We start from the raw sequence: 27,144 nt of genomic DNA on the forward strand, positions 1-27,144 counted from the left end.
TAGCACAAATGTTATGGGAATAATTAACTACTTTGTTAGATTTAAAACCCACTCTATGAGATGGAGACCCATACACAATAGTGCTAAAATGGCCAAGAACCCTAGTTTATATAGGTATGGATCTAAGAGAAAACCTACCACCATTATTCTGCTAAAGGACCATGGGAATAACCAGTTTCTGATGACATATTGCTATGCTGATAGATCAATGCCTCATTCAGCCCTCATCCCCACAAGACAATGTGCAGAGAGGAAGAGACTTTGGAACACTCAGCCATAACTGGGATGTCTTCATCAAACCCTTCCCTTTAAGGCTTTATATAGAAGAGGTGAGAAGCTGGTGAGAGGTAGAGGTGGTAGAGCTGGTGAGAGATAGAGGTGGTAGATGACTCTAAGCAAAGAGTGTCTTTCAGACACAAGAGGACTGATACACAGAGGAAACTGATAGAGACTATGGCAGCATGTCCAAAATTAAACAGGTTCAAACCTGACAAAATTGCAAACATGAAGGAAAGTGGACACAAAGTCCTACCCTTAACCACTAAGCTGTCAAAGGGCAAATCAGTTTTGTTCAGTGGAATGACATTGAGTATACTGACCATACTCCAGAGCAGGCTCCATGCCCAGGGATAGTTGGCCAGTACAAAAGAGACTCCATGGTTATTTGTGTGTTTTTGGTTTTGTTTTTGTCTTATTAAGTCTGTCTATCTGTCTTTCTTTCTTCCTTTCTTTTTTGTTTGCTTATCTGTTTTGATTTTCATTTTCATTGTTTTTTCCAGGTTTTTTTTCCTTGAGAAAGAACACAAAGTAGGGTGTCGAGAGGATCTGGGAGGAGCTGAGGGACAGGAAAGAATATGATCAAAAGATTGTATGAAAAAACTTAAATAAGAATTAATAATGAAAATACAACTATCAATGGCAGCTTTTATTTTAGAAATCACAAAGGAGAAACCAGAAAGCTGTTTTACTTCCTGTGTCTTTCTCAGAATTATAGATGCTTAGAACTAAAAAAAAAAAAAAAAAAAAACAAAAACAAAAACAAAACAAAAACACCTTCAAAATGGCATGGAATGGGAGAATTGTCAGCACTAAGTGGTCTTCACTGACTTTAGTGGAAAGGAAAACACATCTGAATGCCATACTAGTAACTAGTGAGAGAAATGAGAGTCACCCTAAGTTGATGAGAGAGGAGAAACTCCTACAGTCGCCACAGAAGCACAAGCTGACAGTCTAAAGATGGTGGGTGTGATAAGGATCAGTAATGGTTTAAGAACTGATGAAGCTGTTGACTTTTCTGGCCCAGTGTATGGCAACAGGAGACTTGCTGAGATGACACTATATATTTCCAAAGTAAACCTTCTGAGTGCATCTAGTATGGTAGTAGAAACCAGGATTCCTGAGGTCAGAGCATCAGGAGTTCAAGGTCAGTCAAGTCTATAGGAAGTCCGAGCCAAGCCCTGGGTATGTGAAACAATGTCTCAAAGCAAACAAAAGTATTCAGGCAGGGAACAGCTCACAGCTCGAAGAAGAGCCTGCCACATGCAGTGAGTGCTACTATGATGGGTGAATGTGTGATAGAGAGATAGGAAAGACAGAGTACACGGTGAAGAAAAGTGAAACTAGAGATTCAACAATGGTAAGGAACAAGTGAATATGAGGACGTTGCACAACCACCTGAAGCCACCATGACATCTTTGCCTCGACTGGGTCATGTCTGGTTCAGTGGTCTTGCTGCAACTGGGGTCTATGTTGATGTCTGTTGCCCAAGTTACCACTAATGGTCAATCAGATGTCCATGGTCTGGGCTGCTACTGGATACTATGTGGACATATGAGGGTCATGCTACCATGTGGAGATATACTGATCTGAGTGGACTACACTGCCATTTGAGGTGATAGGGACATCCGGGCCCATGCTGCTGCTACCTGAGGGGCTATGTCTGGGTCTGTGGTCCTGTTGCAGCCAGGGTCTGTGTAGATGTCCCAGGCCAGTGTCATGTATTGATGCCACAGGCCAGTGTCCTGTACTGATGTCACAGGCCAATGTCTTGTGTTGATGCCCCAGGCCAGTGTCCTGTATTGATGTCATAGGCCAGTGTCCTGTGTTGATGTCCCAAAGACCATATAGATATTCCTGGTCTGGTCTGCAGCCTGAGGCATTGTGCTGAGTTGGCCCTGCCCTCGCCTGGGCAGTACAGTAGAGCTAGTCCTGGTTGCATGGGAGAGGGTAAGCTAGGCCTTTCTAGGGCCTCAGAGAGAGCTGGCCCTGTCCCTTTCTGGCTATGGTATTGGGTGAGTTAACCTGGGCAGGTACAAGAGAGCTGACTGGCTAACCAGCTCAGCTACCACTCAAGCCCAGATTCAGTGTTTGAGTTGGCCCACCCCAACACATACCCCATCTATGAACTGCTTGCTACATCATGTAAAAGGGCCTGTCCTGGAGATGCAAAGCTGCAGGATCTCCATGACACAGGGAAACAACAGGCTATCTGAGAGGAGTCCTGGGGAGGATTCAGCATTAACAATGTATCCAAAGCCAGAGGCCTTGAACCAATGACTCATTGCAATGAACACTTGCAAGTAAGGATTATGTGGACAAAAGGTTATCTACTGTGGGACATACTGTGACACCACACCACATCTTCTACAACAAGATTTATTATTATTATTATTATTCTCTTATTTATTTTCTTTTGGGGGAGGAGGTTACAAGAGTGGAAGGCAGATATGAAGGGACAGGGCACATGATGTGAAATTCACAAAGAACCAATAAATCGTTTTTAATTATTCAGTGTATTTTTATGTAGTTGTCTGTGCTATAATGGTTTTCTCAGAGGACCTGAAGCTGTCTTGGGATACTTTACTAAAGTATCAATAAAGTTCAGTGGTCACAGCAATGAAATAAATGACCTGTTGAAATGTAAAACTGGGTTATAGATTGGGTTATAGATTATCATCATGTTGACTGTTGCCATGAACACTGCCTGCTTTTTGTCTTATCTCAGTGAGACTCATGACTGCTAAGGTGTTTGGGGCTAACATTTAAGGAAGAGTACATGTGGGTTATCATCAAGATATAGGAATCCCTAGGCAAACTCCAGTTTGCCCTCCTGGTTTGCCAAAGTGCTTGTGTTCACATCAGTGGATCTCGATTAGAGACAAAATGTACCTTGGTGTGGCTTTTGTTTAAAAAAAAAATCACTTGGTCTCTGGAACAAGCTGTGATGCAGTCTGTAGCTGTGATGCATATTATTTTGGTATGGTTGGTATCTGGCCCTGAAAAGAACTGTAGATTTGCAAACAATGCCATTTTGCTCCTGACATCCTTCCTAACAACTGTCTGTCTAACCACCACTATTATTGTAGTCAATGTCAGGAGTGAGAGTGTTTACAAGAGTCATAAGCCATTCTTCACTAAAATATTAGGAATGCATTACTTAGAAAGAAAAACTGGTGATGCTGGTTGGCAAGCTACCCTTAGCGTGTAGTAGCCCAGGCTTTGGACTTCATTATGGATGAACATTCAATTTTCTAGTAGCGTCTGGACTAAGAACTCAAATAGAAGAAGTTAACAGAACGGATTAGAGTGGATCTGCATGCTGATATTAGAGCAGATGAAAACTGTATTAGCTGAATTAGCAAAGGCTACAGGGGGAGCACAATCTCCTTCCACAGAGTTTTATTTCCTCTGACCCAGGGGTGGAACAGCAAACAAAGGAATCTGAGCAACTATTAACTCTGAGAAATGGGCTACACCAGTGGGACCAAATTACAATTAAAAGATAATTCAACAAAGGGAATTACTGGTACATATTCCCTCCAGCACAGTTTTTTTTCCTGATTGATGCCAGACCTAGTAGTTCCTATCTACAATATAGTCTCAATCACTGGCAATATTGCTATAGTGGTTACTTTTTGTGAATTTAACACAAGCTCTGGTCATCCGGGAAGAAGTAACATCATTTGAGAAAATGCCTCCATCACATTAGCCCGTGGGCAAGTCTGTGGAGAATTTTCTTTATTAATGTGACGCTAGCCAGCCCACTGTGGGCAGTGTCATTCCTGGGCAAGTGGTCCTGGGATGTACAAAAAAGCAAAGTACACTGAGCAAGACATTGTGATTAACCCAGTAAGCAGTGTTTCTCCATGGCTTCAGATTCAGTTCCTGCCTTGAGTTCCTACTCTTAGTTACCTCAGTAATGGACTATGATCTGGGAGTTTAAGGCCATGGTGGTTGTCACAGTAACAGAAATCAAATGAATACTACTGTAAAAACAAGAAAATCCAGATGTTGAAACTTAAATACATACATTCCATAGGAATCAATGGATTATTTCTTTCCAGTATCAAGCCTAACTCAACATGTCATAAAGGTTTGGTTGCCTAGAGGGCAGAACAACCCAATCTCTGTTCTCATTACAGCAACTTCTATTACCCTTGGTAATGGACTAAAGGGTGATGCCACCATCAACAAGGACCAACACAATGGCTAAATCCAAAGGTAATGCTTGTACACTTGGTGAAAGGGCTAGGATTTGGATGAAAACCAATGGGAAAAGGAAAGTGAGACTGATGCTAAGAGGGTAAGGAAGGCACCAAGTTATGTCCTTTTTTTTTCCTATAAGAGGAAATATAACGCAATGTTGGTATCTATGAGAAAGAACGCTCTCTTAGCATTGACTCACATCTGCTTTAGGTTGAAAGGCTTCATTACAGCCTTCACTCTTTTAATAGTGAGAAAGACAGCCAATGGGTCAAATACTGTGAATACAGGAATGAGAGCTCTCCCTGTGACCCTCACTTCATGAAACAACATTAAATATGACTATGTTGTTTGCCTCTTGATTCATAGGATATATTAGTTATTAAGCATATGTACTAGAAAGTACACCATAAGAATATTTATGTAGTCAAATATTGAGAAGAACATGGTCTGACTAAAACATGTGGCCATTAATTATGATAATGAAAATTTAAGAACAATATTGGGGATATAGTAAAAGGTTTGTGTTCTGTATGTAATCTGCTATAATTTTACGTGACAAAAATGTTTTCTGTTCCTTTACTGTGTGAAAATCTGTAAGTGGGTGGAGGGATAATTTGAACACCTGGATCACTGAGACAGTATTATGTTTAATTGGGTGGGACTACCTTCCTAAGAATGAAACTCAGAAGTCTGGTATGAGTCATGGACATTTCTGTGGCATTCCAAAGCTACATTCCACTGAAGAGTGACTTACAATTTTAGCCTGGGAGAGAAGAATTTTTTGTGCATTAATTTTCATTTCTTTTTAAAATATTAGTACATTTATTTAATTTAGTCAAGTAGGGAATGCCCATGCCATAGTACATGTGTGGAGATCATAGAACATCTGGCTCTCTTCTTCTATTCCCCAGGATGAAACTCCAGTCATCAGGCATGGGTGGCTACTGGCTCATCCATCTAGCTAGCCCTTTCTACTCCCTTCAATGTTTCTCTTAACAGCAGTAATACCTTTGGTAAACTAAAGTCCTGGGGGAGTTGAAATAAAAGACACTTGTGACTTCTAGGGTTTGTACCTGGATATGATCTGTGAATACTTTTCTCTTCTGGTTGCTTGCATAGCACCTTCAGCTAACCAGTAAGGGATAAAGCTTCCATGTCTGTACCAGCTTGGTGTGATGTTCTGACTCAGGTTGTGGCCTAGCAAAACATGCTCACTGGTACAATACTGGTGTATTGAGACATCATGAGAGTAAAGAGCCACATTCTGATTAGATTTAAGTTCTATATATACCACATGATAAAATGTCATACCTTGTACTACTAACAGGTCAAGAAATTATGGCTAAGCAGAACACAGGCCCTAGGAGAGAACCTATTACCATTATTATATTAAACTAACATATTATTAAACTAAATCCTAATGGCTTTTTGTTATACCCATGGATCAGTGCAGCTCTTAACCCTCATCTGAGGGTATTCTGTTTGCAGTAAATAGTAATTAACATAAAGACCCACAAATGGCCAAAGCACAGTGAATAAGAGACTATACAGTACTCAATCCTAAGGGATATATATATATATATATATATATATATATATATAGAGAGAGAGAGAGAGAGAGAGAGAGAGAGAGAGAGAGTATTCCTTCTCCCAAGATCCAGGGATCATTGCCAAAGAGAGTACAGAAAGATTATCTAGACTCAGAGGAAATGGATGACTACACAGGAACACGTTCTGAGACACAGAAGGGCAGCCACACATATGAACTCACAGAGATCGTGACAGCATGCAAAAAACCTTTGCAAGCTTAACCCAGACCCAGCCCTAGCACAGAGAGGAGAGTTGGGTACACAATTCCACCCCTAGCTATAGAACGAATGGCAAATTTTTAGCTACTGGGAGTAGAGACATTTTTCTCTGGGTCTTCCACAGTCCAGTGGAAGACCATACATCCAAGAATATTTGGGCATCACAAATTATACTTAAGAGTTAAAAAAAAAAAGAAGGAAGAAAAAAATCGCACAATATACAATGTTGCATGGGTAGAAAAAGAATGGACAGACTTGGGGAAAAGTGGGGGAAGAGAGGGAGTAAAATGCTCAAAACATGTAGAAATCTGAAACTATGAAAGAACTAACTTTTTTAAGAAAGAAAATATAAAAATGCAGAAGCTGGATTTAGGAATGCATAGGCAGTTAGAATTTACTCTTAAGTAAAGGTTAATTGATGAAAGAGGTGTTAGTCCTAGTGTGGGAACAATACGTTTGAATGTATGCAATTCCAGAAAGAATGACAAATATGGAAAGGTGCCTAGAATAATGGGAAATAAAACTAGTCATTCTTGGATAATGGAGCCTACAAAGTACTCTTTGATATCACCCATTAGAACTGAGAACCAACCAACCAGCTCTTTTCCTGTTCTGCAACTGATGGACGTCAGAGAAACTTACTACAAGACCTCAGTCCTTCCCCTGGAAGATAATATGGGTGTTATCACAAAACCTCTTCCTCTTTGAGGTGCTGACATCTGTAGAGTAACATACTTTTAAAAGCATTATTTGTCATGTTTTCAAAATATTTTAAATTCTTACCTAACAGAGATATGCCCTCTACCTTACATGAAAAATAATGTATGTATATTAAAAAGTAGATGGGGGAACAAAATCATTCTCCTGTTTCTAAGAGTCCTTCCTGTGAGGCAGTGTATGATTGAGGATCCATATCCTGCATTTAATGCAACTGTGTTGTAACTTTTTATGGCAATAAAGTGTAGATGTATAAGCCATGATATTGTGGGTTCCTGTGAGTCTACAATACCAATGTAACCCTGCCTAATGCCTCCTTTAGCCACTTTAATGCACTATTAGATGGTAAGGTCCATGGATGAAAGCATATTTTCTTCACTTTTTCATCTTAAGTAAGGGCAAATGCAGAAGTTTCAGCTTTATTCAGACAAATTCTATACTGTACCACATGGCTATAATTTAGGATTTCATTCCTAAACAGAGGCAAATTATTCTCAAATTCTTCTTGCGTGGAAAGTAGTTGTCACATTTATCAACTGTCATCTCTTTAGGACTGTGGTTCTCTTCAACCCCCTACATAAAAAAATAAACTAAATATACCTGCTTTGTTAAGTGCATTTTTTTTCTTCTGCTCTTGCGATTTGGTTATCTTTTTAATTATAGAGGATCCACACTTACAGAGTGTAATCTGAACCATGGAAGAAAGGAAAAGCCTACATTGTCGTCTTCATACTTGCCCCCAAGCTCTCAACCATATAAAGAGACTCAAAAATCCTTCTTACTAAGATTTCCAATTGATCTTTGCAGTTCTATCAACTTTAACTTTTACTTACTCACAATGCCCAGAAAAGCACTACAGACCATGCAACATTAACAGTGATTATAAACTGAGGGGCACTATAAGTCAATGGTGATACTCATAACGTAAGTAGCATATTCTCTATCTATAGTAGATAAAATATGTTATTTGGTTTATTGTAATATTGAACTTTGATAGGAAGGTTTTAAAAAATCAATTGCTTTCTAGAGGGAGCTAAGTATGTTTTCCAAGGCATCTGTAATTCAATCTCCTCACTGGCATTAAGAAATCATAGAGATAACATCACTAATTTCCATTAATGTAAGACATAGTAGAAGCAGACATTTGGTAGGAAAAACTAGCCAGGGCAAGTTTCACTTGCTTTAGACGAAGGACAATAGCTCTTTATCAGGCTTTTGCAGGCATAGAAATAAAAAAAGAACTAGAAGATAAACCTAAGCAAATACAAAATTTAGAGGAAGTTCTTAAATCACCTATTGAAAACTCACTAAGGAATTGGACCACACATGTTTTTCAAAAGTAAATGGATTGGCAAAACTTCTCACTCTGTTCCCACTGCACATGGGGCCATAGTCTGCAAGGCATTATCCATGCATTCTTAAGAATTCAGTACCTAATTTAGATAAATACGCTCTAATTTTGCCATCCTTGATTTTTTTTTTTCAAATAAGAGTGAAGTTCTGAAAAGAAATGCTGAGAATTTCAAATCTGCTTAAAAGTGAAATTCAACAAAATCATCCTACATTCAGAGCTTAAGTTTATTACAAGGTTATCACCTCAAATGGCTAACATGTTTTTTCTTTTCTTTTTTTTTTTTTTTTTACAATATCTAACTCCTCCAATTCCCTAGTGTTTATCAAAAATTTTTGCATACACAGAAATAAAAGCCAATGAATAGGACTCTTTCACCATAAAAACTGAATAATGTTCAAATGGTTCCCATGCAGTTATGGGAAGGGATAATAGTCATGAGACGTTAGAGACATTTCAACGTAGTCTATTTCTGAGTTTTGTCATAGTATAACCTGAAACAGCTGGTTACCTCTTTTGAACTTTTGGGATCTTACAGGAATATTCTATAGCACTTCATAATAACCAGTTCATAATTCTCCTTTTTATCAAAGGAAAGTAGTATCTCTGGGATGGGGCAGGGTCAAGAGAAGAAAAAAGACAGAAGACTTTCTCTATTCAGCCCCTTGACTCCACCCCACCCTAAACTCCTTTGTGCCTGCTATGGTTCATTAACCAGGTCCCCAAGGAAATCCTAGGCATGGGGAGCCTTTTATTAACTACTTAAACTTGGCAGCTATACACCTGAAAATGATAACTTCAGGCTATAAGCTCGTAAGGCAATGGAATCTTCCATTGGCTTTCATCCATATATTCATTCTATGAAAACAGAAAGCCTTACTCTCTGCCCAGTTCTGTGTTAAGCATTGGAAATCTCAGTATGAAAAGAAAATGAGCCTACCTGATTCTTCTCAGTAATTTCACTTCTAGGGCGCTTATATCTCTATGTGACAACCATAAACCAATAGTTTCTTGACTATAGCACCACCTACTTCTGAGAACCTCTGGATTGGACATCTTTGTCCCCAAAGAACCTTAGTGGCCAAGGTTTACGGTCATTCAGTGTTTCTCAATTCTGTCCCCAATTTGGAGTGATTTTAATATTAGCATGCATGACTCATACATAACCATAGCTTCTCAATATCTTAATTTTCTATTATACCTCCATGACAACTCACAGGGAATTCACATTGTCATTTATGTAAATGGCCATAGCCTAGACCCAATCACTTTTAAAACAGTTCCACTTTGGAAATAGTGCTCAGCAATGTCTCCTTTTTAAAAAAAAATATTATTTATTTATTTATTTTATATAATATGAATACACTGTAGCTGTCTTCAGACACAGCAGAAGAGGGCATGAGATCCCATTACAGATAGTTGTAAGGCACCATGTGGTTGCTGGGAATAGAACTCAGGACCTCTGGAAGAGCAGCCAGCCAGTTACCTAGAACCTGCATGTATCCTTCTCTCTGAACTTGCAATAGCAGGGAAGTGTCTAGGTCACCTGCCCATATCGTGCCCATTTTTATCCTCTCTTCTTAAGCCAGTAATCTTTACTTCCTCAGTCATCTCAAATTTATTACAACCCCTCTTTCCTTCCCTTTAGAACCAAGGATCTGTAAGAATAGGCAGATGTCATCCATCCATACTTTTGGTTCATTTTTAAGCTACTCAGTGTATTACCTTCTCCAAAGTTATTAAGGCTCTCTTTGTTGCTATATACAATGGGCACTGTCACCAACATCATCTGACCTTAATGACAGATCCCTTTTAACTTGTCATGGCACTACAACATCTTGGATTCTCCTACTGAACTCCTAGCCATGCCTTTGTACTCATTTTTCTTGGTTGCTCATCTCTGTCCTAAATGACTACCGACCCCCTCTCTTTCTCTCTTTCTCTCTCTCTCTCTCTCTCTCTCTCTCTCTCTCTCTCTCTCTCTCTCTCTCTCTCCCTCCCTCCCTCCCTCCCTCCCTCTCCCTGTGACTGTACTCTCTTAACCTTTCCAAGCTTTCAACTGTTAATCTTGTTTTTATAGTTCTCAGAACTGTACATTTCACCAAGCTCTGCTATCCAAGTTTACAATCCACAAGCCACTAAGGCTTAAATCACAAGTCTACCTCCTAGATATTGAAAATGCTCCTCCATTCCTATTCAGGCCACCATATTGTTGTTTCAGTTCTGTAATAGATCTCTTTCCTGACAGCAGTTTAACCCCTCAATTCATGCTTTCTTTCACATCCAGAATGGTTTTTCTGAGTGCAAATTCAACCATGCCATTGCCTTGCCAAAATCTCTTAAATGGCTCCCACTGATCTCTAAAGTCTTTAACTTGGGTTTAAAAAGCTCTATACAATCTGTCTCCTCGTTCTCTCTCCAGCCTAATATTTCACAATAGCTCTCCTTGGAATTCTGCACAGTAGCCATGCTGAAGGAATCTCAGTTCCTGAATACTTTCTGCTCTCTTTAGGCTCCAGGCCTGAAAATACGGCCTTCTCTCCAAATGACTAGAACATTCTTCCTTGAGTGAGCTCTACCACCTATGTTTCTGGACCTATATGGCTTAGATGACACTAATTCCCATGAACATTCTCTATACCTCACTGCTCAAAGCTAGTGTTCATAGTGTGCCATTCTTCCAGTGCTACCAAACTAAATATGACAATCAAATTATCTATCCACCTGTCCTCAGTGCCTCAGCCTGGAAATGGAGACAATAACCACTGTTTATATAAGTCATGATTATAACACTGATACTTATGTTTGTAACATGTTGATGACTTTTATGTACATTTATGTGAGTCCTCAGATTTTCATATATACCTTGGGTATCCGTCATTACATTATAAATTCTTTTATGGTAGTGTGTGTGCCTATCTATTTCATGAACGTATCCTTAATGCATACTAACACTTAAACAATATTATCCATAATTAATTTCATTGATACAATATCCATGTAACAAAAGTATCCTTGTCATACTTCAGCATTTTTACAAACATATATAATTTTTAAAAATAATCTAGCCAGGCATGGTATTGCTGCCTTTAACCCCAAGAGACAGCTCACTAAGTTTGAGAACATCCTGGTCTACAGAGCTAGTTCCAGGATAGCCAGGGCTACACACAGAAACTCTGTATGGAAAAACAAACAAACAAACAAAAAACAATCATCTTTCTTCTATCATAACATCCATCTGAATATTAGTCTTAAAAAATGACATATCTGTGAACTTGGTTCTAATAACACTGCTATAACCCTCTAATACTAAATGTTCTTTCTAAAATGAAGATATAAAGGGAAATGGGGAGGTAATGTAACTTGCACAAAGCTAAATGTGGGTGCAAATGCTACTCATGGCAAAAATAAAATTTATTAATATCTTATCAATTTAACAATAGTTGCGAACACATGCAGAGATAGTTCTCATCTAACAAAATAGTCTAGGTAGATACTAAGCTAAACACTTTAAAGAATGAATTTTACCTGGCAAAATGACCTTGTCAAAAATCCCCAAACCCCATTCTTTGAGCAAAGAGAAATTATCAAAGCCTTCAAATAGTGGCTCATACTTACAGCAAAGGGCCTTCTGGAGCCTTCTGAGCTTCATGGCAGTCCTATACGCGGAGAACCTGACATTATTCAGGTCAGCTGAAGCAAAAAGGAGGAAAACAAAGATCACTTGTTATTTCATCAGAAATCCAAGAGGAAATCCCTGATGACTTGCCAACAGCTACAAAAGTCAAAATAATAGGCTAGAAAGAAACCCTGTGCTTATGCGCCAAGCTTTATAAGGTGAAATTCTGTTCATTTAGGGTTAAGGAAAAAAAATCCTTGTGCCCTTTGACAGTGAGTGAAGCTTAGGTCTGTGATGGACTGCTGCAGCAAAGCCTGCAGGCCATTCATGCACTGCTAGCTCGGAAGAGCGGAAAGCAGAACACGATGCTTTTTCTTTCTAGATTGGAGTCTACCGTAGTAAATGTCTGCTGCCCACAATTAAAGAAAAAGTAGGAATATAATCCTGAAATTGCTATGAGAACTGAACACTCAAAAATCAGGGTTACAACTTTCGCAATATAAAAGGGACATGTGTTTATTACAGAAAAGATAGAAATTAAAGAAATTTATAAAAGTGAATAAATAAATCAAAACAACCCATAAATGCAGAGCACATACTGTTTAGCAATCTAAGTGTGTTTATATACTCTATGTTTATATGTTTTAATATGTTATTTTAAGTGAAACTAATGTCAACATTTTTCTTTATTTTTTAAAACTTGACCCATAATTGCACATAGTTGTCATGTACAATATGATGTCTGAGGTATACAAGCATATAATGCTATGATTAAATTTAGTAATTAGCATCCATTCCCACTCATTATTATTACCTTTTGTAGTGAGAACACTTAATATCCATCTAACTTCTTTGCATTTTCAAGCACATAATATACCATCATTAATTATAGTCACAATAGAATAATTTCTTTTTAATTTTTTGAGAATTCTATGAGCACTCTACATCATTTCCATACCTCCCTTTCTTTGCTCCAAATCTTCCTATGTTGTCCTAAATTTCTCTCTCAAATATATGATCCTCTTTAATTAATTTTACAGAACAGATTTTTTTTAAACTTCTTTCTGCTAATTGTAATATTGTAATCTCGGACTAGCAACTAGCTTTATATTCATTTTAATTTTTATTATTTAAAACAGTTTTAAATTTTCAATATATTTTGATGATATTCTTCTCCTCTGCCAAGTCCTTCTAGATCTCCTCCTCCTCCCCACACACCCAACTTTAAGTTCTTCCTCAAAAAGCAAAAACTCAGTATAACAAGAACTCCCCTCAAAGAAATGAAGCCTAACAAAATCAAACCACACAAAAAGAAAAAAAAAAAAAAACATTACCAAACTGTAACCAAATAAAAACACACAAATCAAACTGTGGAGTTCATTATAAGTTTGTCAATTACTCCCAAGCAAAAGGCCTGCCCAAGAGCTGTTGATATATCTACTGTTACTCTATTGGAGAAAACGGATTTTCCCTCTCTCAGCAGATATAAATAACAGCTATTAACCTCACCCTGCTGTCTAGGTTTTCATTCATCCATCCATTTATTTTTTAAAACTATGATAAAATCAGATATAATAAGATAAAACAAAACTACCACATCAAAGTTAGACAAGACAGATCAACAAAAGGAAAAGCGCTCAAGAGAAGGCAGGAGAATCAGAGACCCACTCACTCAGGAAGCCCATAGCACCACTAAACTTAGAGCTATAATATTTACACAGAGGATGTGGTGCAGACTCATACAGGCACGGTGCTTGCTGCTTCCGTCTCTGTGAGTTCATATGAGTTTTGGTCAGTTATCTGAGGGCTGTGTGTTCTTGGTGTCCTACATCCCCTCTGGCTTTTACACTCGTTCTGCCTTCTCTTCTGCTGGTTTGCCAAGCTCTGAGCTGAGGGACTTGATAGAGACATCCCATTTAGAGCTGTGTGTTCCAAGGTCTCTCTGTCTCTCTGTCTCTGTCTCTGTCTCTGTCTCTGTCTCTGTCTCTCTCTGCATAGTATCTACTTGTGGGTCTCCGTATTTTTTGCCATTTGCTGTGGGAGGAAGCTTCTCTGATGATAAGCTTTATATTCTAAGGTATAATTCCCATATTCAGCACAGAGTAACAACTTGACAGTTTAACCTACTGTTTTCTACAGCCACCTGTCTGTAAGTCCCTAAAAGTCATCTAACAGAAGGCTCTATTTGGACAATGCCCTTATTCAAGTTTGCACAAGCCTTATTAGTTATATTTCTTTTTTAGAGTTTCTATGTATGTATGGTTCAGAAACTCAGTTCCAAAAATCCTCTGGAAGAGAAGAATTCTGCCACCTGTCCTATTTCTTAGCAACTTGAGGTACAACTGCTCTCTGAAAAAATGGATCCAATGCAGCCAGAGAACTGACAGACTAAGCGAGGAAGTGAACAAAAGGTAGATTGCATAACTAGCAGTCACAGATAAATGCTATCCAGAAAAGCAATTCTAGTGTGAGGAAACAGAAGTACTTTAGTCTCTATCTAAGTCACGTGGATCAACATTATTAGCTCTGTGGGCTTTGCAGAAACCAAACATCTAGGCCGACATTTAAAGTAGAGAGAGGTAAAAGAGTATCTGTAAGTTATTTTAAATCATTTAGCATATTTTTTTTAAAACTGGCAATACCAAATAATGACAGGAATATGGAACAACCAGAGTACTTATTCTGTTGGTAGGAACTCAAAACAATACAACTTTGGAAAGTTACATTAGTGGTTTCGTATTTTTTCTTTAAAGGTTTATTTCTATTTATTTAATGTGTATTAGTGTTTTGCCTGAATGTATGTATCACATGTGCATCTAGAACCTACAGAGACCAGAATAGCACGTCACATCTCTTGGAACTGGAGGTACGGGTGGTTGTGAGACACCATGTGGGTGCTGAGAACTGAACCTGGATCCTCTTCAAATGCAGCAAGTGCTCTTAACCTCTGAGCCATCTCGCCAGCCCCATATTAGGAGTTTCTTATTAAATCAAATATACATATATCTTATAATCCATGTTTATAGATATTTACATAAAATACAGGTTTACATAAAAATTGGAATATGAATGTTTTATTTATGCTTTATCACATCCCCAAACTGAAAACAAAACGACATTATCACAAATAAACAACCTGTACTAGTCGCATAATAGATAGTGACATACAGTAAAAGGAAAATAACTACTGAGAATATAACAAAAATCAATCTGAAATCCATGCAACTGGTTTTACATAATTTACATAAAATTATACAACCTACAGCCAAATAGTCACCTATTGTAATATAGAAGTGGAAAATTCTACTTATAGGAAGCCACAGATATGATCTAGGTGTTCACAATATGTATTTTGATTGGTATAGTGGTTACATGACTATAAGTTGGCCAAAAAAATGTATACTTAGAATGAAAGCATTTTATGCTATTTAAATAATGCTTTAATAATTTCAATTGTAATAGTTTTTTAAAAATTCCTTCATGTAGACTGTATAACATGATGTATGAGTGTGTTCGTTTATGCTACACTGTAGAGGTGGTCAGTTGTCTTAATCAGAAATGCATCCTCCAGGGGTGGCTGGCTAGCAATTAATCAAATGCCTTACTCAAGAGGCGGCCACTGTAAACTTCTGCAACTATATTTAGCTCCCATTATACCAGGGATTTCATTAATTATCATAATTAATGTTAGATGAGCTAATATTCATATTAGTGGTAAGAAAATTGTGAACACTGTTGAAGAAGATTTAGAAATATTACATATCTTTATATTAACAGGGTCAAAGACCATTCTAGCAGGTCCTACTGTTTTAGAAATGGTACCCTAAGTTGGACTCAACACTGTCTAACTGTGCCTCAATGGATTCTTGGTTGCCTAGAGTCCTTACTATGAGACTAATGGCTTTTCAAATTTGAATATACCTGGAGGGCTACTTTTAAAACACTGATTTCATAGGTCCGGGATATAGCTTAAGAGTCTATATTTCTAACAAATTTGTAGGTAATGCTGATGCTGCTGGTTCATGGTCTCACACTGTAAAATGCACTGTGTAGAATGACTGTGGTCTAACAAAAGAAGCACTCAAAACAGTACCACTATAACTTGGCCCTGCTTATGGTACAGGTTGTAAGGGTTTTTGGTATCCAACATCTTATGTTCCTTCTTCAAGCACCTGCTTTCATTATAATCTGGCAGCCAAAATAGAATGAAAAGGAAGCTGTCAGGTGCACTCTTATGATACTTTATGCTCTCTACCCACATCATCATGATTTCCTCCCCTTAGTTTCTTTTCCCTAATCATCACTATATAATGTCGAAGGTGCTCTGATCTAGTTTATGGTAAGAGTTATCTTATGGCATTATCCCCATCCTGCCTCTCGCCTACTAAGCTTTTTCCTATATTTCCTAGTATGGATCTCACACACCTATGATTGAGGCCCTCAACCTCTCTATAAAATTAGCTGTGGAAAGACACAGAAACATACTCTGGGTCAAATACAGGCCGTGTTTCCCTTAGGAACAGCCAGTAGCAGTTTATAAGGCATAAGCCTCCAATCCTAAATAGTCCTTTGTTCATTTATTTATAAAAGTGTTACATGAGAGGTAACCATACATAATTGGTGCCAGCCAATTTTCTCAGTAGAAAATACTAGCACACACACCCTACACACCACACCGTTTCTCCTAATCCCCCTTTTCAACCGACTCTCAACTCAGTTTCCTTCTTCATTCCTTCTGTTGTACAATCAAAGACTGTCTTTTATGGTCCTAATTCCATTCCCTTTTCCAATTTTCCTGGTTCTATTCAGAATTCCAAACAAAAGGGACAAATGAGGTCAGACACTCCATCCAACTCTCACAATTCCTATGAAGAATTGGCATCTTCCAGAAGCTAGAGCTCCAACTGGGAGAGGCAAGGGTGATGTGATTTATTTGGGGTGTGGATCACTGTAGGAAAGGATCAAGAGACAAGCATCTGGAACATTCCTTCCCTAGCAGTGCTTTCAGCCTCCCTTAGCAGTTCTTCCAAGTCATTCTCATTATGACACATCCTGCCTCTAGCTAATCCTTCTTGACATCCTTCTATTGTACCTTCAACTGCAGTGAGCAAGCCTCTTCTGCCATTGCTTTCTAAGCAACATAGTCCAACCCATTCTCAACTAGTGATGTAGGAATGCCAGAAGAAAACAGCAGGGAAAATGGCCAGTTTCCAACACAGTGATGCAAGCTGTATGAACTTACAGCCAGTAATCATCACTGAATTCAGGAATCATCAGTGAATTCCAACAGAGTTCTGGTGCCTAAAAGTCCGACTGGAGACTTAACTGAGCTGTTTGAGTCTGCATGTGTTGTTGCTAAGACTCTGCAGCACCACTCCCTCTGGCTTACAGCTGGAAGAGATAAGTGTCTGCCTTGTGAAAGCGTGTAGGATGCACAAGAAACTTCAAGATGTGACACAGCTGCGAACTATGGGAAGCTGTCCTGGGCTGAAGCTCAGAGATTACTACCTAGCTAAAATATGCAAAAAGTTTCAGAATGCTAAAAAGCCCCTCGGTCCCATAGGCCCTCAGGAGGCTGTCCTCTGCTTTCCCTGGGAGCTGCCTTTCCACAACTCTGATCCAAATTGTAATGAGGTCACTAGCTCTCCCAGCCGGAACTCAAGAGGGCTGAGAGTATCCAAGAAGCTATCCCCGTTTCCATGGTAGCTGGTAGAAAGCACACTTCAGAAGGATCAAAATGCTCAAGATCAAAACATTCCTTTTCTTGACTTGGATTATTTTTTTTATCCATAGGCTGCTTCTAGCCTAGGAATAGAGAGAATCTAGAAGCAATGATGTCAGTTTTCCAAGTTGAACTGCCAACTACTGAAATGACAGCCCACTCAGAATTTTTGTTCTTGTTATTTTTGTTGTTGTTGTTGTTGTTGTTTCTGAGACAGAGCCAGCCCTGACTGTTCTGGAACTCACTATGTAGACCTCAAACTCACAGAGATCCTCCTGCTTCGGCCTCTTGAGTATTGGAATTAAACTGTGCCACCACACCCTGCTCACTTTCAAGGCAGGAAGTCAAGTAATAGCTTGTCTTTTTCTCCCTCCCCTTCCCCCCTCCCCCATTACGTAGCATATGAACTATTCTTGACCCTAGTAAGCATCTCTGTTTTCCCTTTATTCAATAGGAGGTGACAGTGGAAAATGTCAGAAGAGGAAAACAGCTGATCAAGTTGTACTCAGAATCTATACACGTTACACATGCTTTTTCAGTAATAGCAGAAAACTGTGGGGCACAACAGACATGGTGAAATACAGAGGATAGTACAGAAAGAAAACATTCAGCCCCTTAATTTCCATATTACTGCTCAGTTCGGCCTTTTAATAATACTGCCAATATCCTACTCTCGAAGACTGAACTGAAGTCTAAAATTTCACACAACTTTTAATTTAGTCCGGCTTTACAATGGCTTATGGAGGCTTTTTGGAAAAGTTTGAGTACACTTATCTATTAGTAGAAAGAATAACTTCATAAACATAATGAGTGGAAAGAGCTGTCTTGCTAAGGATTATTCCAACAGAGAAATCAGTATTGTAGTTTCTGGATTCTAGTTCCCAGAAGAAAGTTAATCTAAACATACGAGGTGATCCTGAAAAAATAAAATAAAATTGAAATGAAATATAATTAATCAGTGCTTGGCAGTTAATGTGCAACCAACTAATACTTTTGTCTATTTAAATAATCTTTTAAACTTTCCAAACAAGACAAAACAAGGTATTTCTGAACTTTATTATTATAAGCAAATGGCAAGTATCATATAATAATACATTCCTGATTCCCTCTGTCCCTGGAATTCTAATTGATTCTGTATTATTTTTGCCAGCTCAAAGTTTCTAGAATGAAGACGAATGATTGGCCTTAATGAAGCTTAACATAAACTGAATAATTTAATTTAAATCAAATATGGCTTGCAAGCAAATCTTGCCAAGATATATACTTCAGAAGTTTAGAATTATTGAAAACTCTGGACATTTAGAAAAAGAGATTAGGGATTCTACAATACTCCTCCCCTTTTGTACAAGGTCTCACTACACCGACTGACTAGGCTTTCCCTTGCTATGGGACCCAGACAGGCCTTAAATATGAACTCTCCCTTCCTCAGCCTCCTGAATAGATTGAGATTACATATTCATCCCACCGCCTGGAACACACTTTTAAAGAATCAGCAAAAAAAGAGGCACATTAACATATCACACTTGGCCTATCATTTTTAGGTACATGTTGAGAGAGGGCCGCAGGGATGTGGCTCCTGCTAGGCAGGCTGCCCATGGTTCAGGGGACAGTCCTACAACCCTGCACATACTGGCACTCATAAGTGGACCGAGTGGGTTGTAAGGAGTACTTGGAGTTGGGAGGGAAAAGTTGTGGTGTGGAGAATTTGGAGGGGAGGGAGTAGGGAGTGGATTTGATCAAAACATATTATATGCATTTGCAAACAATATATAAAATGTGAAATCTTTCAAACCTCATCACCATAGAGCTTTATTTAAATGGGAATAAGCCAACACATGGGTAAATAGGAATCACATATGCATATTTGCATGAACTGAAGAAAGCCCAGTCAGTGAATTTATTACTGTCAAGTTGTTTCCAGATGCAAAATGCCATTGCTCATTTGCAGCAAGTGGCTTTCTAAAGTTCTTCCAGTAAAGTATCTAGTGTGGCCCAAAATCTGTAAGACAAAAATCACTGCAAATTGCAGCTGTGAAAGAAATGCTAGAACAAAATTCTGACTGTGAGCTAGCTGTTCAAGGCCTCTCTGGGTCCTTCTTGCTTGCCTTTCCTCAGCATGATCTTACTGCTTCTTAGCAACATTAAAACGATGAAAGAAATAGACATACTTGGAATGAATTTTGCTCATTGTTAGCTGCTCTGGTGAAATACTTAAGGCACCTTCAGTAACGAGTAGTCAACATAAAGTTCTGGGGGTAACAGTACATCTTAAGGACAATTTCTGGGACCTGAGCAGATAGTGAGAAACTAGCATCTGAGTGAAGGCAATGCCTATGAACCTTTTACCCAAAAGACAGGAAATACATGGACAATAATTCCCAGGAAAAATTAACAATATCTATATCTATACATATACTCCAAAAGTAATACAAGGGATATAAACATCTTCTTTTTCTCTTTATTTTTTGAAGTTATAATTAAATCATTTCCCGTTTTTCCTCTCCTACCTCCAATCTCTCCCATGTACCACCCCATTGATCTTGCTCAAATTCATGGTGTCTTTAATAGTTGTTACACACACACACACCTTTCTAAAACCTCCAGCAGGGCTGGAGAGGTGCTTCTTGCTAACATGTTCATGACAAAGGGTAAAGTTCCTGCACTAAAAGGAACTGGCGAGTGCCTGAAGTGGAGGCTGGGGAGGTGGCTCTGTGGTTAACAGCACTTGGAACTTTTGTAGTAGATACAAGTTCAGTTCTCAGCACCACGTGATGCCTCACAACTGTCTGTAACTTCAGATCCAGAGGACCAAATGCCCTCTCCCAGCCTCTGTAAGCATAAGCACAAGATGCATGCAAACATACAGTCAGAACACATAACCATTTACAATTAAAAAATAAAATCTTTAAAAACTACCAATAATTTCTGCTTAAAACATCTTTCTTAATCGTTATTTTATGATATTTACTTATAAGTTATTTATACAGGGTCTCACTATGTGGCCCAAGCTAGCCCATACCTCAAGGTTCTCTGTTTCTACCTTCCAGTCTTCCTGTCTTCACCCTCAAAGTGCTAGAAACATAAGCTATGGCATGATGGTCTATTGCATATTTTAGTATAACATTAAAAATATTTTCAAGAATAGTGGCAGTATTATTTTAAATGCTTACATAACATATCTAAAACAACACTAGCTATTCTAAAAGTACCCATTAAGTAAAACTGCCTTATAACTTTTAATTGTGTTCAGCTATTTGAGACAGACTTTCACCACATGGATCAGGCAGGCCTCACACTCCCCATCTTCCTGCCTCAGTCTCCTGACTGCACTATTAGAGGAGTGTGCCTCTATGCATGGCTAGTTTACATGTTATATAATTTCTTAGATTTATCCATATTTTTTCCTATTCTTTCAACACTTTTCAAGCCCTGTAGCCTAGCTGTTGCCTCTGGCCCAGTGGTCATGATAACCTACAGAAGACTTTAATGTATAGTCTGGGCAAGGAAATAAATAAAAAGAATATGTAGCAGATACCTACACCTAGTAATGGTAAGGAAGTTAACATTGCCACTGTGAAAACTGTTTTAGTCACAAGGTCCTCAGGAGGCTCTCTCCTGAGATTCTAACTCCTTTCCACTAATCAGCATAAGACAGAGGCCTTTGAGAAAAACAAACACCATCTGACTGAAGGTAGACCTTTCAGTGGTGGAAAGTTCCATGAGTTTCCCTTGCTCTTGTAAATAACTAAAATAAACCCACTCATTCCCTGAGCTACTTAGTCTTTCTTTGATCTGTTGGCTCTTTATTTGGAGGTAAAGAATTGTTTCTTTTAAAGTTTCTAAAATAAAGTCACAAAATGAGCACACTCTATATGCCCAATACCATGGCAAACTCATGGAATACACTAATAACTAAGACAGATCACTGCCCCATTTGACTCTGAAGTCTACTGAAAGAGGAACTAAATATTAAGGTGCAGTGTGCAAAAGGGGACCACAGAATATCAAAGGAAGCTATGAGCCTGCACATGTAGGAAAACACGTGCTTTTTCTAAGAAAGTCAAGTTGAAGCAAAGGCCTGAAGGATGCTGAGAGGGATGGTGAGGAGTGGGTAGGGCACAGCAGGGTAATAGTTCAACACATGCAATACTAGCTCTGAGAGAGAGAAGTGTGTAGGCCATAAGGAATCTATGAAAGCTAAGGCCTCTGAATCACAGAGAGGGAGAAGTAGCCTTTTGGGCTCAGGTAAGCACATAGTTGGAGCCTGCACGTTTTCAATAAAGCAGGGAAGGACTCAGACCTGTAGTAAAACTCAGCCATATGGAAAAGTCATTTGTCTCTCCTAATCTGTGAAACTACTAGGACTGACAGAATAGAAATGAAAAATGGCATTTATCCAAAAGGGAAGAAACAACGGGAGAGGAGATAAAGAAAGATCAGAGCTCCTGTATCTTGGAAACCTAAAACATGATCTGAGGGTAAAAAATTTAGGACACCAGAGGAATGTCATGTTCAATTAATGGGGCAGGGACAACAAAGAGATTGGAGCAGAGAGTGGGCAAGCCTCACAAGACACATATCAATTTATGTACCCAAGAACTCAGAAATTAAGACATTTCAGGTTCCTTTGGAAACTGAAAATACATGGCTTAAATATAAATCTCAGAGCCTTAAACACCTATCCTCCAAACCCCTGCAGCCAAGCATCCTGGCCACCTGCTGCTTAACTCTAAGACTGAAGCAGATGTACAGTACCTCCCAGGAGAAATGACATTAAAGGGTAGGGGAGGTCAAGGAATAGAAAGCCAAGATGAACACCTGCTAATTCAGCACTATGAAAGAAAGTAAATCTTTAATTTCACTTCCTGCCATTTTCCCTTCTGTCATCTCATTAAAAAAAACACCATGTTATACAAACACACACACACACACACACACACACGCATTGTGTCATATGCTACCCATGACTTCACCAGAAGGAGCTCGATGTATAGCAAACTCTCCAGCCATTAAATTGGGTAACTCTGTCATTCTTGTTTGTCAACATCTTTTTTATTTTGTTTTTGGTTTTGTTTATTGGGGGTAGGGGTGGGTTATTTTCCATGGTCCTGGGAACTGGTCCAGGGATTTAGTCATGATCAGAAAGTACTGTGCATCTACTTCCATAGCCCTGCCATCACTTACTGTCTTGTCGTCCCTGGTCTAAGGCTGCACCAAGTTAACTCTTTTTCCTTTTACTTGACAAGGAACTTACAGTCACAGAGGCCATGACCACCGATGCAAGAATGACACTGTGCATCTTCTTTGGCTTAAAATTTTCAGTCACTGTTATCTTGGTTTTCTCAATGCTAAAAACATAGGTAGCTCATTCACTTCAGGGACTCCCAAAACTACATAGGCCTGTAAATTTTCCCTAATCTGCTTTACCTCCATCCTGAACTTCTTTAATTATCTGTACCATTCCCTTTCCAGAATAAACTACAACCCAGATTCTCCAAGACAGAGCCAGTATAACTAATTTTCATTCTCTATAATAAAGACATTGATCAAACAGGACCAGAGAAGATGGACTTTAATCCCAGTACTTGTGTGGCAAAAGTGGAGCTCTTTGAGTTCAAGGACTGCCTGGTTTACATAGCAAATTCTAAGCCAGCTAGAGCTACATAGCAAGATCCTGTCTAAAAAAAATATATAAATGAATAAAAATAAAAAGGAATGATCAAATATGACTTAGACTTAGTTTGTATACCTTTTTTAAAGCTTTCTATAACCAAATTTCACACATGATTTTTTTTAATGTTGTGCCCTAACTTTTTTAGACTGCACGAGCATATGGTTGACACCACCTATTTTGAATTTACCATCCTCTTTCACAGTTGGAGGATTTGCAGAAAACTTGCTTGAAATGATGAAAATAAACAGCAGTAAATTTCCTCATCTGCTTTAATGCTAACATTATCTTGCTGCCTTTCCAGATTTACAATCTCAACTAAATTTTCTAAATTGCTAGCGTTCCTCCTTTGCCCTCACCTTTTCAACTTACTTATTTCTACATTGTTATCTCCAAATATGATGCTTCTCCTGAAATGCCAACTTCATTATTTCACAGGTAATCAACCAATAGACCAAAGACTAGAAACTGGCTGTGCCCAATGTAGAAAAAAAAAATTTTTTTTTTTTGATCTTTCGTTTCACTAGTGGGCTAATGCTAGATCACCTGCACCACCCTCTTTTAATCACAGAATGATTTCCATAAATATTTAATGAATTTCCATTGTTTAAGTCTCTGAAAGAACCTGTAAATCTGACAACTGGCGCCTACATTCATGCATGACAATAGTGGGCCTTCAGTTCCCAGAGAAGCTTTTCAGGATGCCCCAGTTCCCATCTGGCCACCTTCAGTCATTTAAATTTACAGCTTGGCTCTGGGAGGATCTTCTTTTTCTAACCTCTAGTCCAATGCTTTGCTCTCTCCAAAGCAGCACACTTCTCTGTGGTTAGTTTCTGTTTTGTTTTTTTGTTTTTTGTTTTTCCTTACTCTAGAGTTTCTGTTGTCCTTACTCTAGAGTTCTTCCAATAACTAGCTATTGTCTGGCTTTCATTCAAACTGCTCTATGAAAATTGTCAGAGTTTTCCCAAACCTTTTCAGCTATCAGATTTTTAAATGCCATCTTTTACATTGGAAGGGAATGGTTGTTTCATCAAAATTATTACCTCTATCCAGTCTCCCTGTACAGATGGACATCCACCTTCAGTCTCCCAGTGGTATTTCATTAAGTGGAAATTATACAATTTACAATATTCAATTAAATGATTTTTAAGCACATCATTTGGGTCTACATTAAGGTTAAAAATTTAGATTTGAATCCAGAAATCTGGCCGTGCTAAGGAAAACTAAACAAAGGAACCAGCCAAACAGTTATGGGGCAGGGGATGCACTTCTTTTCTTCTCCTCAGTTTTTCAAGACAGGGTTTCTCTTTGTATCTGTGGCTTTTCCTGGAACTTACTCTGTAGGCCAGGCTGGCCTTGAACTCAGAGATCCGCCTACTCTGCCTCCTGGAGTTCTGCAATTTAAGGCTACTACTTCCTGCCTGGCTGGGACCTCAGTTCTTACCCTTGCCAGAAACAAGAATGTCCTTGGTTCTACCCTGGCTGGATGCCAGAAATTCCAGAACTGTTTGACTGTTTGAGGACTCTACTTCCTCATGTGCTTTGTGTGTGTGTGTGTGTGTGTGTGTGTGTGTGTGTGTGTGTGTGTGTACTTCACGGCTGCCTGGAAGCTAGTCCTGGAGGTATGACTGAAAGTTCAGTCTAGATACTTGGGGTGAAGAGAATAGGACACCTTGTGGGTAGACCAACTGTATTAACCAATTCACAGCCTTCCCCATCCTCCATACCTCAACCAAGAAAAGTCTTTACTAACTCCTGGACAATGAACCTTTGTGGCAACTCTTCTTGGAACCTGTTCTCATTCTAGAGGAACTCAGCTCCATTCCTTTCAGCTCTTACCTATAAACCTCTAGTAACACACTTTCCCTGTAAAACTCATTCAGAGAGGTATGGAGACAAAGGATTGGGGAACCACTAATAGGGGCAGCTTATTGACCATTGATTTTCTGGGACCCTAGATCCCTTTTCCTCCCCTTTCCCTGAGCCATAGTCCACTGAACTAAGAAAAATGGCATTGCTCTCAGAGACCCCATAGTTAAGGTAAGAATGGAGTTAAACAACAACAAGAGTGGGAAAGAAGAAAAGTTCATCCAAGCCTACTAAAAGAAAGGGGGTGGGGAGGGGAAAGGAGGAAGGAGGGGGGAGTGGGGAGAGAGATCTAAATATATAACTCAGTTCAATTCTGAATATCAGTAAGGACATGAAGGAGTTTCCAGCCAAGGAGCACAGTGGGAGGCAGTACTTGGAAAATTTTCAGTAGGAAACATCAGAGATAAGAGATTCCAACTAACTCTATATAGCAGGCATCTCACAGAAGTCAGGGAAGGGTGACCAGCATACTTAGAAGCATAGAGGAGGAAGGAAAATCCTGATTGGATACTGAGAAAGCTAAGATGACAGGACTCTGAATTTTCTTAGGAAGTACACAAATGGGCTGAAGACATAGAAGCCTTGGTAAAATTTGGTCAAGGCAAAGAATCCAGTTTCACATAAAGGGAACTTCGAGTGTGAAGTAGGCAGTATTCCAACAACCATTTTTAAAGTTAATAGAACTGAAAATTTTCCACATAAGCTGTGTTATTTATAAAACAGTGATTAATGTCTAAGCCCACAAGGCTTATTTGAGGCAATACAGAATATATAATAAAAATCTAATCTGAAATACTGATACAGTGACTGATACAACCAAACAAAGTCACATTTTTTTCTTTTCTTTTTTTTTTTTGCGGGGGTGGGGGGGTGTGGGGGGGAGGGCAAGGGCCAGGGGAAGTGGGAGGGAGTGTCAATCACTACCTGCCTCTGCTTCTGGAGCATGGTGAGAGATATGTTCCTTTTTTGAGATTTTATTGGTTTTCCTGTGTATGAATGTCTTGTATGAATGTATGTCTGTGCAACACATGTGTACAGTGCCTGCAGAGGCCAGCAGGGAACACTGGATCCCCTGAGATTAGAGTTACAGACAGTTGTTAGTTGTCAGGTAGGTGCTGGGAATGGAACTAGGTCCTCTGGAAGAGCAGCCAGTTCAATCACGACACTATTTCTCCAGCCTCATATTTCATTCTTAAAGAAGATAAAGACAGACATAGTGACACACATCCCAGCACTCAAGGCAGAGGCAGGGGCAGGGGCAGGGGCAGAGGCAGAGGCAGAGGCAGAGGCAGGAGGATCTCTGTGAGTTTGAGAACAGGCTTGGTTTAGTTTACATAGTGAGTTACAGGATAGCCAGGGATACATAGAGAAACACTGTCTTAGAGAGAGAGAGAGAGAGAGAGAGAGAGAGAGAGAGAGAGAGAGAGAGAAGATAAATGATGGAAACAGAGACTTCTGAAAAAAATCATACTGGCTTAATTTAGCTCTGACATCTAGGACAATAAATGCTGGTGCTTGCTAAGGATTTAATAACATTATATTGTGAAAGACCTTCCTCCTGTATTGTGTCAGGCTTAAGCTGTTGGTGACATCAATTCTACATTTGATTTTTCTTCAAATAATATAATTTCCCCTGCTATGAGTGAATCATCAGGATTCTTCTCGTGCTTATTCCTTACAGCCTGAGCTGAGGCTTCCTTGTGGAAACATGCCTAGCACAGGTATGAAAGATATCCTCAGGAATCAAAGGCATGAATTAAAGGGAGAAAGAAACAATTAGCTAAAGAGAGTGCTTATTAGCAAAAAAGGCTAATCATGTTTAATTGATTGTGACACACACTGTAGCTGACTGGATTATCTCAATATCCCTTCCCAAATTCTTTGCTCTAGCCCTTCTCTACT

At 39.0% G+C, this 27,144-nt stretch overlaps 1 protein-coding gene across 5 annotated transcripts in view; it reads right to left on the reverse strand.

Moving 5' to 3' along the window:
• The window catches only part of Dmd (dystrophin), a 2,436,643-nt gene that overhangs the window by 104,283 nt on the left and 2,305,216 nt on the right, over positions 1-27,144 (reverse strand). For all 5 annotated transcript variants that reach the window (XM_085838134.1, XM_085838135.1, XM_029473188.1 and 2 more), the window contains one exon: positions 11,980-12,054. In XM_085838134.1, the coding sequence (XP_085694260.1) occupies positions 11,980-12,054 (75 nt within the window). The remainder of the gene's footprint in view (positions 1-11,979; positions 12,055-27,144) is intronic.

This window comes from Mus caroli, unplaced genomic scaffold (assembly GCF_978045245.1).
Source record: "Mus caroli unplaced genomic scaffold, Mus_caroli_1 scaffold_5, whole genome shotgun sequence".
NCBI lineage: Eukaryota > Metazoa > Chordata > Mammalia > Rodentia > Muridae > Mus > Mus caroli.